This window comes from Hesperophylax consimilis, chromosome 9 (genome assembly GCF_061612785.1).
Source record: "Hesperophylax consimilis isolate HC1 chromosome 9, BYU_Hcon_1.0, whole genome shotgun sequence".
NCBI classification, from domain to species: Eukaryota; Metazoa; Arthropoda; class Insecta; order Trichoptera; family Limnephilidae; genus Hesperophylax; species Hesperophylax consimilis.
Window position 1 is genome coordinate 21,090,376 of NC_142844.1, and position 17,992 is coordinate 21,108,367.

Here is a 17,992-nt window from a genome sequence, read left to right on the forward strand (position 1 = left end):
AACCGCAGGAATATTTAACGTAAAATCATAAGAAATATGCATATTTAAACATTTTCCATGTTTTAAACCTCTAAGTACCTACCTAATGTACATGAATACCTAAATACAATAAAAATAGGATTTCATTGTCCAGTCAGTTACTGGTGAAACAAAATGACACCATTCCTAATTTATAATACGAGCATCGGTAATTACATACATATTCATAATGCTTATACATATTATACCGTAAAAAAAATAAAAAAATGTATATAAAAATAACGGGAAAAAAGGGTTGAATGTATGAAAAATAGTGTTGGAATATCGGTCTTATAGAAAATCCATACATTAAGAAAAAGTAACACTAATAATAAAAATGCATTAATAATGATAAAAACAGGATTTTAATTTTTTTAAAAAGCGCTCTTAATATGGAGCATACAGGGTTTTAAGGTACGTAATTTACTTACTTTATCCAGTGATTCCTGACATTATTTGGAGTGTTAGTAAAATTTTGATCTCCGGTGACTTTTTTGATATTTTTTTTTTGCTTTCAAAAATATTTTGTCAAAATTTTTTTTTTTCTTCTGCATGTCGTCATTGTTTACTCAGCCGAGTAACCGCCTAACCCCTCCCCCCGACCCTGACTGTCCAATATAGCTACCGATTTTTAATGTTTAGGGTTATATAAAAAAACAAGCCATAATTTAATTAACTTTTTATCTTCTTCAAATAATGTCAGAAATCACTGGTTAAAGTAAGTCAAGTAAATCTCATAACACCCTGTATATATTTTTTTTCTCAAATAGAGAAATTTAAATAGTTTTTGACCACGAATTTTGACTAGTGATGTGTGAACAATTTAAAATGCCTTATTTTAAGACTTGGTTTATTTACGACAAATTACACAATGTGCGTCGTTGCGCTTGCAAGACCGGATATGTGAACCATTTTTATATGTTACCAAATTTCACAAAAGCAAAAAATTCCCAGTTTTGTATTTTGTATTAACAAACAACGATTGAATGAGTATTGTGCGATAAGGGTTAAATTTGCACGTAGCTGAGATTGAAATTTTTGGTGAAAAAATGCTGAAATCTTAAGAGAAAATTCGAGTTGTTTATACCTACCTAAAATAGTTTAAAAGCCAAGAGCCGAGAACCCAAATAATAAGATCAAGGATGTTTAAGACACAATCTCACTTGTTGTTCGTATTTGATAGACAACATCAAATTGGCAATGTTTAACAAATAATGTAACACTTTATTATTTATACATAATATCGTGGAGATTGCTAATTTACAAATTTTAACAAATGCATTTTCCGAAGTAGTTTATTTATTTACACCAAACAATGATAAAGCTTGGAAATTAACAGAATAATCACATTTGCCTGCAGATGCTTTGCGCTCTCTCAATATATTACGTAACATTCGATTGAATATATTTTTTAAAATTAAATTTATAAAAACATGTAGCGTCGAGAAAAATCTAGATTAACTAATTAATAATAAATAAAAAAAAAAATTATGAAGTGTCACACTTAAAAGACGTTCGTCTCCGAGCTATTTCTTCTATCGCAGCCCTCAGCAAGCTGCTGGGAAGGGGGTGTTTGTAGCGTCGAGAAAAATCTAGATTAACTAATTAATAATAAACCGCTCGACCTACTTAGTACCTACTCCCGAATTATGTACCTGCAGTCCAAATCGCATCGTCAACAGAGCAACCTACGTACTTCAAGCACCTACTTGTCTATCGACGACAATAACATCGCAAGTCCGTATTTCACATTACGAGAACTCGCCAGAAGGTTCGAGTCTACGGCCTATGCATAATTGCCGCGCTGTCGAAGGTTCCTGAAACATACAGTCTGTGCGAGTGCCTAGGATTTAGTTGCCATCCATCTACCAACTGCTGCCGTCGGCCGTGTAGTATAAATATGCCCGACGCAGCAAGTCAGTCAGTCAGTCATCAATCTGCCGCCAGTGGATAAATCTCACGAGTGACGATCGGTGCGCCCCCGCGCCCCCCGCAAAGGACAATATTCCCGGCTTCGCCCGTACCATCATGGACTCTATCGGGACATCATCTTAGCGCCTTGTCCAGATCGCCGTTTCTGGCAAGCGCTACTCGGATTACAAGCGCCCTGGTTCCAGTGTCTCTGACCAGCGCTTCTTCCACGCCATCATGACCATCACGAGGACACGCAGCATCCTCACTGGTCACGCCGCTCCCGTTCAACCGCCTACAAGGTCCGGCGCACCTTCGGCCGTCTCGTCAGCACTGGAGTGCCTGAAGACCTACGTTCTTCGCCAGTGCCTGACCTTCATCGAGTCCCGGTCACCAGCGCCCGGCGTCGACTCACTGACCCGCGCTTGACCAGCACATCACCGCAGCAACCGGAGTATTTAACATCTGTCCCACATCATCTCCTCGTCACGGCAACTGACTCATCAATAAATACAGTGAACTTCACGACTCCGACTTTAATTTCGTGCCTTCTCCATTGATCCCCAAAGTGGAGGCCCCGACGAGAGTGCCCTTTGACCTTCACCACACGCCTTTTTAATTCGTGCCTCTCACCTGATCCCCAAAAACATATTAAAATAGTTTTAGAAATACAGATGGTTTAATACTTATTGCAAAAATGAAACTGCCTAACTCAATTAAGAAATTATTTCTCATGTTTTACGTGGGGAGTAGAGCCATTATAGTTTATAAGGTGTTTAAAAAATACATTAATTTAATTACATAATAATTAACTAATAATAATAAACCTATGTGATTGACTTAAATAACATAATACTATATATATCATTGTAATTATGTAAAATTAATAAATAAATAAATGCTGAGCAATGGCTCAGAGCGATGGGAGCACAGAATAGCGAAGGGATACTGAATCTATTTGAAATGGAGATTTATCTATCTATATAAATAAAAATGTAAATGTTCGTTTTTTCAAAATCTTAAGATTCCGAAAGTTTTCATCGTTTGCTTTTAAATTTTGACACAAAGTTCAATTCCAATACGCGTGTGTTTTTATACAACTATGTTATATAGATATCACCTGTAACAGGTAATTTTTTTTTTTTTAAACAGCGCCATGTTTTGGATGTAAAAGCAACACGCGCTATCGTTTCTCTATCTGACAGACTGAGCTACAGAAATGCGTGGTAGGGTACAGTTAGTTGGTAATAAAAATAAAAACAATTTGATTTTCTTACTAAAAGTACGTATATGGAAGTTAAACAAATAGATCTGCAAGTAGTTTCCCTACAGTTCGATAATACCTTTTTCAAACTAAATTAAATGATTACATTATTTAATATATTTAAAAACAAAATTAATACAGATCTACAAATTAAACTTGATAACCGTAAAATAATAATAAAATATGTAAAACGTTGTAAAGTTATTATGTTAGTTATCGCTAATTATGTATTATGCTGAAAATTAGTTCACAACCGCCAAATGCAATCAAATATCAATGTTAGTTGAAAAGTGTCACAAATTAAGACGAAGTTGGTAAATAATCAATTATACACATGAATGTCGTATTTCCATTCTTCTTCTAACATCCGTAAATAGTAAATATAGGTAGGCTTAGTTTCTCTGCAGTTTCCCTGCGGTGGAAATCACAAATGATGTTAATAGACAAAACATACAATTCCACTTAAATGCATTGACAGTAGCTTTTCAAATGGATGTTTAGTCGTTATTATTTGAATAAAATGGGTACACAGACAATAAAAGCTGAATGCAATAAAATAAGGTCAGAAGAAAACAATAAACAACACTTTAATTGAATTTGCTAGTACCTACCTACTACTCGTATAAGCTATTGTGTAGAATTAAGTACAAGGCATTATTATTTTATTAAAGGGCGAGGGGACAGGGTTGGTAAGGAACTCGAATTGACGGGGAGGGGGGGGGGGGGGGGGGTAAACTGACCATAGGTATAATTTTATGGTAGGTACCGAGATATATTATATAGTTTAACGGCACGGGTACGGGTACGGGCACGTGCACGGGTTCAATTCCCGTTGGCGGCATTTATTTGTGCAGACAGGGGCGCCCTTGTGAGGTATTACACCAAATGAAAATGAAGCAGGATAAGCAATGGAAGTTTTTTTCTGTAGCTGGCCCTACAGAACTGCCTCTTAAGTTCTTTGTCAGTGCTTATTCCGGTCAGTTCTTCTTGTCACATTGTATCCGATTCTTCAACGTTGCATTTCCATAGTCAAAATGTCCTCAATCTTAGTTTTGAAGTCTGTGTGAAGTGCATTTAAATTTTGAACGTCATTATTACCCTGGACGTTTTTCAAAAACAAGTTGGGGAACTAGGAAAATTCGCGGCTTCCAATATGCAATGTTTTGCTTGAATGTATTAATTCTGACGAGAAAAGGAACGTAGGCTCTATTTATATACCTCAATTAACAACTTTACGAAATATAGTAATTTCTCAGTCTATTATATTTGTGTTAGGTCTATTGTGTCATTTACGGAACTCCTAAATGTTGACCATGAGGTAAATGGGGGTCCGCTCGTATGTACCTCCATTTGAATCTCGTGGTCCCCCAAATTTTTTTCTCGCTAACATAGACCCCCAGCATGCCGATATCGACCCCTGGGGGTCCATATAGACCACTTTGGAAACCTCTGGTTTAGATCAATGTACATTTACCTTACACAGTCCTTTACCGCTCACGACTCGTGAATCACGAGGTGTTTAATTCACACACAATTACTGATAATAATTGACTGATAAAAAGAACACACATTTCTATTATCTGATTAAAACACAGAAAAAACGTAAACCACAAGAAATAGAGAAACAGATAATTATGTTCCTGCAGACGTCATCGCAAATAAAAACAGTGGAGAAGAATTGTACTATTATACTTTTAATTATATTTAATAAGTTATTATTAATTATTTCTAAGAATAAATAATTTGTTTTTCTTCGATCAAATTATCTAAAAAGAGAGATAATGAATACGGCATAAGAGGTTTATATGTTCAAAATGTTTTAAAATACATTATAACAAAAAACATGTATCTTTTTCGCGTTGGCAATCAAAAATACATTAGTAATTGTGCGCAGGGAACGATGATGTAAGTTGTAAACGAAGTTCTCAAAGTATTTTCCCATCATTGTAATCAATATTATGTTCAGGTACATTTAAATTTGGAAGGAAAATATTGTATTAAATTATAATCACACCACAAGTTTTTATCTTATTTTATGAATAATTATTTACGTAAGCAATAACTAGCTAAAACTAACATTAAAAATACGTCCTGCGTAGTTAAAACATTTTTTTTTTATAAAATACGTTAGGTTGTTGAAGGAATGGCAAATTATTTAGAAAAACTGACTCTTGTAAATATAAAGATTAACGTTTTTCATGAAAATATTAAACTATATGAAAATATGGACGGACCTACGATCGAATTTGCCTTATCAGGCCTAGAAAATTGATCTTTCCTTGGAGGTTATTTTGATTTGATCACGTTATCTAAAAGTTACTAATTTATCGTCTAGAAAAATCAAATCTGGTGCTTATCTGGTGTAAGCTAATCTTATAGTTGTAAAACGTTTTATAATAATTTCAATCAAATATTTTAATGCTAAGGTGATGTATATATTAATCTTAAATACAAATAAGTTACATCGTTACGAATTCGTTGTAATTAATTAAAAAGTAAGTCTCGAGCAAATCCCCGTTTTTGGAGTCTTGTTTCGCATTATCTAGTTAATTGCTATGCAAATAAAACAAAGTTATTTAAATAAAATTATGGCAGAGAGTTTGAGTTAAACGTTTTGCTAAATAACTCTACATGTGATTTTACTCTTGAATGAAAAATAATTCAATTTAATAATAATTTATAATTTTTTTTAATGTTTAATTTTGAAACATCTTTGGAATTATTCCATATCCCAAAATCATGTCTAGAATTTTGTCATCTATATTGTTCCTCTCTTTCCTTCAAAGTCTTACCCGGGAAGAATTTAAAAATTAACTACCTACTCGGCAAGTGGCAACACACACGTTTCTTAGAACAGGCACTGCCTATTTAGAAACTAATGTTGATTGCTTTGTTAACTGGGCCATAATGTATTCACGCCCGTATTGCTGCTTTTCCTCGCCGTACATTTTACTTGTCAATATCATTGTGCATATATCCACTATACATGTATCATTATTTGACCTAATATGTAACAACGTAATATTGTCGTTGCTTCAAAAGGATCTCTATTCTCGATGCATATAATTGTTTTGTGAAATGTGCACCTAACAATCGAAGAACTTAAAAAGTAATACATGCTTTCACAAGAAGAAAGCAGCAGCAGCAAGTAAGACTATCGATCTTTACTATTTTCCCCTTTTTATGAATGAGCTTCAAAACTAGATAACAAGTTCCAGTCCATTTCAAGAAGTTGAAGAATGAAACAAAAAACAATTTTTTTTTAAATCAGTTCCAAGCTCAGACTCAAATATAAATTATATTTTCTATGAAAAAGGTCACGCAGCATTCCTCTTAAGAAGTGTACACTAATTTATGAACATAATATAATTTATTTATTTAATCATTGGTCATGACCATGGAGACAAGACATGAACGATATTACAAAATATTGAAAAATGAATAAAGTTATGTAAAAACCATAAAAGTTATTTAATTTATCGCACTCATGGCATCCATCTGTTTATTTATCATCGTACTCCGTCTAAAACAGCTGGGACAAGGACACCTCTATAAATTTTAATAAAAAATATGTTGAAAAATCATCGGAAGGTTTCATTGCTCTTGATATAATATGTTAATATTATTATTTACAATATGCACAATTCAACTATCCCACAAAATATACTGTACTCATGTTTAATATGGAGATACAACACGTTTGATTTGCTCACAATCAAATTTATTAAGTTCGTTTTATACGTACTTGTTTTGAGATTTCCCTATAAAAACGCATTTATGTAGAAAATCAAAGCATTAAGTGGAAAAAAAAATCGGTTGGATTCTATGTAAAATCAGAGAAAGTGATATAAGTGGACAAAACAGTCTTATCTGTAAAATAAAATGCTTATACATTTTGGAGCAAATCTCTTAAATATCAACACATCTTAACATTGTAATAATATGATAACATTTCTGCAAGTTAGTTATTAACATTTAATACTTTTAATTTTTTTTTCGTTTTTTAAAAGAAAGACAAACATTCCCGGGTTACGGATAACCTGACAATATTTTAAATTCAGTCATCGACCGGTCGATTTAATAATACGATAATATTTCTGTAAGCTAGCAATTAACATTTTAATAATACGATAACATTTATTTAAGTTAGTAATTAACATTTTAATAATATGATAACATTTCTGTAAGCTAGTTATGAACGCTTTCGGCAAATGTGCTGATATTTATATGTTTGGTTTTTGTTGCATAATATCAATTTACAGAACGATGATAAATTTATTTTCAGTACCATATGCAAATACCGCATGAAAGAAGACAAATATTGGGTCTAATTGACTCTTCATTAATTTCGAGTGCTGTAATTCAATTGGCGAATCTATGCGAAAAACCGTTCGATGAAATAACTTTCTTTATTTGTTTTTATAATGTAATGCTTTCGGTTTTACTGTCGATGAAGAATATAAAATGTTGACACAAATTATATAATTTGGAATCGACTTGAAAATTTGAAAACGACTGAAAAAAAAACAGGAAGAGAAGTCTTATACAGATTGGGTGGTGGAACAAGATAGGTTAGGTTAGGTCCTTACGTGAGTCCTGCCAGGATGTTGAGTAGAGTGCTTTTGCCAGCTCCCGATGGGCCCATGATGGCAGTGAGCTCCCCAGATTTGAATCTTCCATCCACGCCGTGTAAAATGTCCTTTTTTGCTGAAAAAAAGAGAAATTCATTCAATTTTAATGCCCACAAAAAATAAATCGTTTTTACATCTCCCAAATTTAGCAATAATAACGCTGGTAAAGACCGTTTATAGTAAACAAGTAAAGCGAAAAACATCACCCATAGTGCTGTCCACAAACGGCTTTTTATACGTAGTTTAATTAAAAATGTTAACTAAATAATATTATTACGCGTTTTTCTATAGCTTTCCATTGACAAATATTCACAACAATAAAAATGATGACACATCAAATGATTGTTTTCAACGTGTATGAATATACTATTCATAATAATAATAATGTTAATGTGTTTGGTGAAATTGAATAATTATGATACAATACGACTACACAGAGTTCTATCATAATGGAGACAGGATATTATTAAGTTTGTATTATTTAATACGACAGCTATTATTATCAGAATTTCCCATCGAACAATAATCTTGACAATGAATGACTTCTCATAATTACATTTGATTTGTTAGTTTTTGTGTTCATTTAAAAAAATATTCCTAACCGAATAGGCATTAATGTTTGACATTAGATCATTATTACACCAGCATTATGTTTTGTAAAATTAGTTTAACCTTAGTTTTAGATATTTTTTGCAAATATTCGTACATAAGTGGTCGCACAGACAGTAAAAAAACAGTTTCCACGTATTTCATGATAGAAATTAAATGAATTACAGAATAAAAATTTGAACATGATTTCAATTTAATTTGAATTAACTGAAAACTGTTGTCTTATTATTTTAACCCTCAGAGTGTTTTGGGAGATATTTCTCCCAAGCTGCCATGGAGTCATGCTATCTCATTTTGTATTACGGTGAGACATATTTAAACAGTGTTAGAAAGAGAGAATACCAAGCTGTGTATTTGCATTTAAAAGTCTAATATGGACGCACCCGAAATTTTAAAAATTATATTATTGAACAGGATTTAGCATTTGTAAAACATATGACAAGGTCTGCCAATTTGTAATCAATATTTTCATTCAAAACGAAAAAATATAAAGTAACGACTTTGTTTGATTAAATAAGTTTTTTTAGTTTCGTGAATTGCAGTGGTAATTGCAGTTTACATAATGAAAACCATCGGCAAGCGACTTTATCTATCTATGTTTGCGTTCAAAATGTTAATATTTTTAATCGCTTTCACGATTTTTAATAGTCTTTGATTTGCTTTCAAAAACAGTATTTTATTTTAATACGTTAAAAAGGAGCGAATTTACTTGGAACTTAACGTAATGCGAAAATATTTCCGCGCAATCCGCATTTTAACTAGTGATGCAACGGAAGTGTCTTAACGGAAGCAGAAACGGAAACAGATGTCAAAAGTAAATCTTAGCGGAAGCGGAAGCGGAAACGGAAGCGGAAGCGGACGTATTAATACTATGAAGAAAAAGCACAATTTTATTTTTAAAGATTTGTTTAATTAAATTTGTATTTTGTACTTTTCGTACTCGAAATTAAACAGTGGTAAATTATATTTTATAAAAATTAATTTTGCTGCTTTTTTACCTTTGAGTCTGTTTCGGTGTTCTTCATATATTAAACCAGCTGCACTAAATAATTGCTCACTGGCTACACTGCTGGGGGGAGCTGATAAGTATTGGCGAACTATTGGCAACAGTATTTGTGCGCATTTACTTTCCACCACTTAAGGGGATCCTCATTGAGAGGTAGTCTCTTCTCTTTCTTGTACTCACGAACATGTGACTGTATCTCTAAATGTCACCATCGTCATTTGTAGAAGAGTTCTCATTTTGGTCTTCATTTAAACTTAACATCGATTCCAATATTTGTAATGATGATGATGATTTTGAAGTAGAAGGCTGCACTTCGATATCTTCATCTTCATTCGCAAATTGAGTTCGGCTTCTTTTGGGGGAAGGTACACGGTCATCATCTTTCATGGAATTGGGTTGTCTGGTTCTAAATGTAATATTGTTAATCACAATCGTTGCATTCAGTAATTTAGATTCAACCTGCTCTGTAATGATGCTGGTAAAAAAATGACATTTATATCGCGGATCCAAATAAGTCGCGATAGTGTATGGTGCGGTGATGCGCAGAATGCAGAATCATAAATAAACCCAGTGTTGCCAAAATACATTAACTATAAACAAACGAACTCGTTGCGACACGTTTGTATCGTTTGTGTCCCGCCCCCTGTCCAATCGTCCCCGCGTCCCCCGCCTCCGCGCACCTCGCTGTATTCTCCGTTTAGAGTTCTGTTATAAAGTTTGCGGAACCAGAAACGGAAACGGAAGTGAAAAACTTGCGGAACTTCTGCAGAAGCGGAAGCGGAAGCAGAGCTCTGTTGCATCACTAATTTTAACAGTTTGCTTAAGAGAAATTGTAAAATATAGAGGCTCAAGAACTCTAGATGTTAGGCTGGCTTTACACTCATAAGTAAAATTGACGACTTACATAAGTTTTTGGTAAGTTACTCACAGGAGCGTTTACATATGTATCCAACTTATGGTAATTAATGCTCACGGAATTTGTTTGGAAGTTTAACTCACGTTAAGGCCCCGAAGTAAGCGATCAAAGGTGGTTTGAAAGGGAGATATGTAAATACGAATGTTAGAGGGAGCGCGCTAATATTAAAAAAAAACGATAATAATTAAGCGAAAATGGTGAAAATATTTAATAAAACACGACTCGTTTTAAATAGAGCAAAAATCTCTCTAAAAATGCTTTAGTTGCATTTAAAGATAAACTGTGATTTTTTTATGCCTATAACATAAAATAACAGAACAAAACGTGTTTTAATAATTTTCGGAGCTTACTTTGCGATTTTTTAGGGGTCGAGGGAATTTCATTTAGTTGACGTTTCGGCATAACAAATGTATGTATATTATCTTCAAAAGTACATATATTGTTTTTAGAACTTAAAGAGTAACCGAGAAACGTTTTTATATATTTTTTGGGAGTTAATAATGTACTTATCCACTTATCCATTTAATACTTTGCCATTTAGCCGGCAGAGGGCAGTAAATATTTTCCATTGGGGAAATAGATAATCAAGGACAGTTTTTAACCTTAACCTGTTGCCATTTTAGTTGATATAGTAAAAAAACTAGTTTTTATAGGAAAAACTCCTATGAAAACCTGTCTTTTTTTATTTACAACTCTCATCGGCGCGTTTCTACGGTAAGCGGTAAGCGATATCAAACTGATTTCATAATAATAACAATAATATTAGGATGATTTATATAGTGCCGTTTTTATGAAAAATCACCCCAAGGGCGCTGTAAGCTGTGAGAAGGCTATAAGTTAGGGGGGACGCGATTAGATCTGTCAAAAACTTACACCTCTTACGACTGTAACTTGTTATATATCACGGTAAGAAACTCACAGCATCGTTTCATTGGTAATTTAGCTTTAAATCACTTACGTAAGCGATTTACCAGAACAAACTTACACTTACTTGAGTGTTTTACACAATAAGCTGCCTTAAAAGAAAAAAAAACAATGGCAAATAAAGACGCTGCGCAATTTAGGTTCATAAATTGTAAGTGTCAATAATAATATATCCACATCACAGACATATGAGTTGTTTGGTATCAAAACTGGTCAGATCCAAAATTAAAAAAAAATAAACTAAGTATTGAACTGTGTTCATTATTAACAAAAGAACAGTTCTTATTTTTCAAAAGCAGTCATATCCGCATATTTTGTAAGAGAAACCGGTTTAAAAAGCGGCTGTGGTATGAAAAATAGTCAAATCCAGCACTTGTTTTGGTGTTTCCTGAAAATTCACCTAAAGTGGAGTTGACCAGTTTTGATACCAATTGACTCATATGTCTATGATCCGCATCTATTTTCTCTCACGGACAATCTCTGTCGTTGAACTTCCGTTAGCTATTTATAATTGAAGTTGCCGGTGCAAATCTTACGACCTACATCTTCAGGGCATACTATGCGCTATCAGGGACGGACTGTAGGTAAGTATAATTAAGGTTAAACGCGACGCTCGGTATATTCTATATGTCCATTTGTGGCGATTATTAATTTATTTTATTAAAATACGCTTTTTTTAAAGGTATTCATTTACAATATTAAGACAAATTATTTGTTTGCGCCCGTACATGCGCAATATAAATATGAATAAATAGTTTTGTTCATTTAAAATCTCAATTCTTTCGTGAAAAGCGTACAAATACATTGTTGTACCGATGATTTAATTAAATATAATATTTGTATGGATATCTTCATACATGTTGAGACGACGGAAGTTGATAGATTGCTTTGCGCATTTAACTGCGTTCTGTACATAAATCGAGCGCGGATTCAATTGTACATGTTTGAAATCCTGCTCTGTGATTGGTGGAGCCGAATGAAGCTACTGGTGTGACGTAACTACAAGAATGGTCAAACGTGGTGTCGAAATCCACCAATCGAACAAAAAACATCGCACGTTCCTGTTTCTAGATTGAAATCAAATAAAGAAAAGCATAAGAAAAGAATAGCCACAACGAATTTGTGTGGATGAATGAAATGTCTATAAATAACATCATTCATAGCTAAATGGAATGGAACGCATTAGAAAGAGAATATGTGTACGGGTGAAACAGCTACATTATTATGAACGCCCTTGGTTTATTTATGGGGCCCATTGACGGGCGAGCATGTCCGCGGCAAGCATGACGTCGCAGGCGAGCGACGAGAATTTTCGTATGAATGTCCGCCGGAAAAATCGCGTGACGTCATGCCCAGACTGCTCACAGCGAACATGCTCGCCTGTCAATTCGCTTATTCTCGATGAACAAACGAGCGAGCGAGTAGTGGAAAACGACATATGTACTGTCATTAAGTTGTCCTTCGTACGCTTATGTGTTTCTACGTTCGCTGTCTCACTTTACTTTATTTGACGTTTAACGTTTTCAGGTAGCAAAAAGCATCGTGAATAATTGTATTTAATGAAATTACTGATTCAATGACTGTTTATCGAGTTCCGTAGCTTGGCTTTGAAAGATACGCCAAGAAACACAGAGCACAAAGTTAACCTCAAATCTTTGTAGGTACTTGTGTCCGATTATGTAATTTGGCCATGAGAATTCCGTCAATAACAAGCCCTAAAGGCAAGCTTTACCAAGCGTCATGTTTAAGTTGTTTAAGTTGAAGCCGCCCATACGAAAAGCCATTGATGAGCGTGACTGACTACTGTTGTCGTGTCTTAATTATTAGTAATTTGAATTTAACAATATTTTCGTCAAAAATGCCGACATCAGGCGTTCCAGTGCATTTAAGAGCACCATCATTTTTCAGATGGGTATCAACTAATGGTAGATAAGTTCTGCATCGAGAACAAGGCATTATCTATGCACGCTTGCTTTTGTAAAATTGTCAGGGACAAGACAGATATTTTTTTTAATCTCTGGATTGTTGGTGTGACCGTTCAGACGTTACAAGCCATTATCAGCAAAGCAACTTTCCGTCAGTTCGCAAGAATAATATGAATAGACATTCCAGACAAGAAGGTTAACGGATATAACCAAGGATTGTACCGGAAGTCTCTAAAATATAAAAACCTTAAAACTGCTTTTGTTCTTTCTCCACCAATGTCCAATTCACCCCTGCTCTCTGTTCACCGAGCAACCGCAATTTTTACTACTATTTCAAATCACAAAGTGCTATCAGGTGAGAAAGTACTTTCTTTATTTTTCATACTCTCCCCACCAGAAAGGAAGAAACAAAATGCAGCAAGATGAACTGAAAGAGAGAGAGAGAGAGAGAAGAAATATAAAATATAACCACCTCCACCTCCGAAGAACTTATCAGTGACAATGGAAAGAAAGTTGTCCGAGTTGACAGGTAAAAAGTAGAAGTAAAGGTAGCTGTACCAAAAGGTCTGAGACCATTTTCTCCGGTCTAATGAGGCTAGAGAAAGAACGACAGAGAAGAAATAGAAATGACTTGCACTGTTGAATATGAATAATTATCTCAACTATAAACCAAAATAATATCTATTTGGCCATTAAACTCGGAACGCGAGCTCTGGCATCATGATATTTTCGCAATTTTTTATGAAATTTCAAAGTCAACGTTACTATTTTGACCTCGCAACATCTAATTGAGCTATTGAACTGTTATATATCCTTTTCACTGTCAAAATAAACAGGACAGCGTATTATTGTTCATTCCTAAAAATTCAATAAAATAGCATAAAATTGGAAAAAAAAATCGTGAATAGAAAAAAAACAATTCTTGGGTTGCTATCAGATTGACAATATGTATTTTTTTTACCAAATTACATAATATAAAAATATTAAAATTAACCAATAATAGTAAGTAATTTTATAATATTAGAACATATTAAGATAAGGATATCAAGGATAATATTGATTCATTAGCAAATCAAGTTACTTAAAAAAAATTACTTGGTTTTTTTAGATTGTCATCAACGTTTGTTGTGATTGGTTCAGAGACATAGCTATGGAATATATGGCTTTGACAGGATTTCAAATGATCAGGTGTTTGCCTGGGCCACCTGTGAAAAAAATTATTCTTACCACATCGCGTGATTTAAAGAATATTTAACGGCATCGTAGAAACTGACGTAAGATATTTAGTTCAGCTGAAATGTTCAAGGTTATCCTAACTCGCACACTTGATTCCAAATAGAATAGAACTGATTGAATTAGAAGTCGCTAGAGCGACCTTTAATACCGAAATTGAGTGATATAGTAAAAAAAAACAACGAATAAAAAATATCTTTTTTACTCTCCCAAGCTGCCTTATGCTGGAAATAGTGCCACGCGATTCGCTACGCGCGAGGACCATCGGCCCAGCTCGTCAGCGCTACGTCATCAGTGCGTACGTCGGCCGCTTGCAGTAATATGTAGATGAATGAATTAAAATCTGTAGTGCGACGCAATCAGCTATGCGCTGCGTACGAGGAACAGAGGTACTGACCTCGATTCTAGACGAAGTCATTCCACTCGAACAGCGAGTGCTTCGACCGACTCGTTGTTCGAGTGGAATGACTTTTGACGATTGGCGTATGTAAGTATGTACCTTCGGCGAGACTCAAGAATAAGAACGTCGACCAATGTGTGTACTATCGACGGCGATTGCGAACAACCTGGATTGAGAATCGATACTCTGCTCGTAAACGTTACGTCGCGCGTCGTCGGTCGACCTACGGTAAGCGCGGAACTATTTGCTGTCTAAATTTATCCCTTTTCTCCCCATTCCTTTCGCTTCATAATATTGTACAAAAATATGCATATTTGATTATGTACATAGAAAGCATAGTACCTATACCTAAACATAGTAACGATACCTTTACAATTCCCCATACGACTCATTCTTGGTGAACGAGGTGTGTAAACATCTGCCCTGTTGGTGTACATTGTAATGCGTTGTCCGAAACATTGACTAAATAAGGAGGTAGCGCAACACGGCACAATACACCAAAAATAAATATCAAATCATTTCTTAGTTACGAGATAGTTTGACAAGACTTCTTGGTGCGGTCGGACATATAATGATGTCACGCAATCGCCATATATAGTTAAATAAGTAATTCATTTTAATTCCCTTCAAATGCCTAAGTTTTAGAGGACACCTCTTCTAGTATTTCAATGAAGAAAAAACACTCCCATACGTGGACAGAATGCAGATGGAAATTAAACACAGAAATGATTCAGAGAACTGAGAAACGTGACCAGAGTTCAAGATCAATGTGGAGTACAAAAGAATACGATCAACCAAGTTAACACTTGGATCTTGAATGAAGAAAGGGAGTGTGGGAACTACCTGGTTATTCAGATCTGGCCACTAAATATAGTGAAAGATGCTGGAAAATTTGTTGGTGAATATTCAGGAGAAAACATGTATAGGGCAGTGCATGAACAAAAGTTGTAAAAATCTGTTTGTCTTATATTTTTATTGTTGCGTTCCACAGGGCTCTAATTTAGGACCGCTCCTCTTTCTAATTTTTATTAACGATATTACAGAAAATATTCTGCATTCCAGGTCACTTCTTTTTGCTGATGACCTAAAACTATTCTTGGAAATTAAAACTTTAGAAGACTGCATTCGACTCCAATCGGACATTAATAGAATGGTTGACTGGAGTAAACGGAATCGGATCGAATTCAATGTTTCTAAATGTTTCATTCTTTCTTTCACAAGGGCACGTCATACTTGGTTTTACCGGTATACCATGAATGCCCGAAGTTTAAAACGTGTCTCCACTATGAAAGATCTTGGCATCATGTTTGATAGTAGGCTGACATTTCATACTCATATCGAAATGACGTGTAGTGCTTCACTGAAAATGCTGGGCTTCGTCCTACGCACTGCGATGAATTTTAGAGACACCCGGGTTCTCCAAGTGCTATACATTGCGTTGGTTAGGAGTAGGCTTGAGAGTGGGTCGGTGGTTTGGAGCCCACATCAGGTGAAGTATTCCCTCATGTTGGAGAGAGTGCAGAAGAAATTTCTGAGATTCCTCTACCTGAGGGAGTATGGCTACTACCCGTGGCTCTATCCTACTGACTTTCTCTTGGGCATGCTCGGTATGAACCATCTACGGGTCAGAAGAGATGTGCATATTGTATCACACTTCTTCAAACTGATTCGTGGATGGTTAGTAAATCCGACTATCATGGAGAGTATTAGTCTCTATGTTCCTGATGGTTATCTCCGTCACCGACAGCATAGACTGTTTTATCTCCCGGCCTGCAGGACCAACTTGCCAATGGTCATGCCGGTGGGGAGAGCAGTCTTGCTGTTGAACAGAATTAATTCGGATATCGACATATTTAGCATCCGTGAAGCTGCCTTTAAAAGGCAAGCTCTATTGATGCTGGTATAGTTTATACACCACTTATTATGTAATACCATTTTACAAATGTACTTAAAAACGAAATAAAATGTAATTTTGTAATGTTTTTAAAGGAATAAACTAATTGAATTGAATTGAAAAAAAAAATTGTCTTGACAATGACACAGTGAGTGTGTAAATTCATCCAGATCAAAGGTAAGGACAAACTTATGAACGTGAATATTAAAAGTAATTTTATTCTTACCAAAAGAGGAAGAAAATAAAATTGAAAAAAAAAAACTAACATTAAGCTCAAAACTTTTTTCTCAAAGATTTTTTTTTGTGTGTTGATGACCAGATCTGAATAGCCAGGTACCCAACCATCCTCTTCCTCGTCTTCTTCTCTTCTCCACTTTGTTCGGCTTAACAACATACCCCGATAATTGAGAATGCTACAGTCCCGTTGACTCCGGGGCAGTTGGGACTCTTGTGCGGTACTCACATTTAAAAAATGTGAATAGAATAAAAATCGACCAACTTTTTATTTACTGCAGTGAATTAATAAATATGTAAGCTTTTAAAAAAACATTCATTAAAATGCATTGAGTTAGTTATTATTTATTTATAGCTGAATTACCGGCGATGCCCGGGCTTTAGGTTGAGTTTTTCGAAATCAGACTTAGGTAGTGACCTTTCCCTTGTTGTGAAGGTTAAATGTGCAAAAATTCATCAATCTCGGAATAAAACTGTTTATTGAATAAAAAATCAAACAAAAGCCACCAGATTTGTATAAATATATATATGGCAGAGGCGGTTCCTTGGTATGTGCATTTGTGCATTGCACCGCTTGTCTTCAGTCTTCATATAACTTAAAACGATATCTGTGTTGCAGTCATCGACATACGAAAGTACGCTCCCTATCGCTACCTTTTAGTACAAGTTCCCGCGCAAGCGTAAACGACTTTTGTTTTAACGTACTACGGGAACAGCACCGAGTCATTTTTAAAATACTACGAGATAGCTCGGCCAGCCGAATCGGTGACATGAAGCGAGACAGATTACACTCTGAACGGCAAATCACGTGTTAGAGCGGTGCGGATGTATAACTCATCCCGTGCATTATCGACGCATGCGCGAAGCGCCTTGAAGGAAAATTTGTATTGCACCATTTTGATCATTCTTAAACCAATACTCTAAAATAAATTTGTTTATGAACACTAATGCACCATTTTAGCGCTACAACATTTACTTATAGTCTCCAGATGATTACATCTAACACCTATGTTACATACAAGGTACA

The 17,992-nt window shown here is 34.9% G+C and overlaps 1 protein-coding gene across 2 annotated transcripts in view; it reads right to left on the reverse strand.

The window, feature by feature from the left end:
• Positions 1-17,992, reverse strand: part of LOC149421057 (ATP-binding cassette sub-family G member 1) — a 138,338-nt gene that overhangs the window by 31,014 nt on the left and 89,332 nt on the right. For both annotated transcript variants that reach the window (XM_089635769.1, XM_089635771.1), the window contains exon 3: positions 7,783-7,900. In XM_089635769.1, coding sequence (XP_089491895.1) covers positions 7,783-7,900 — 118 coding nt within the window. The remainder of the gene's footprint in view (positions 1-7,782; positions 7,901-17,992) is intronic.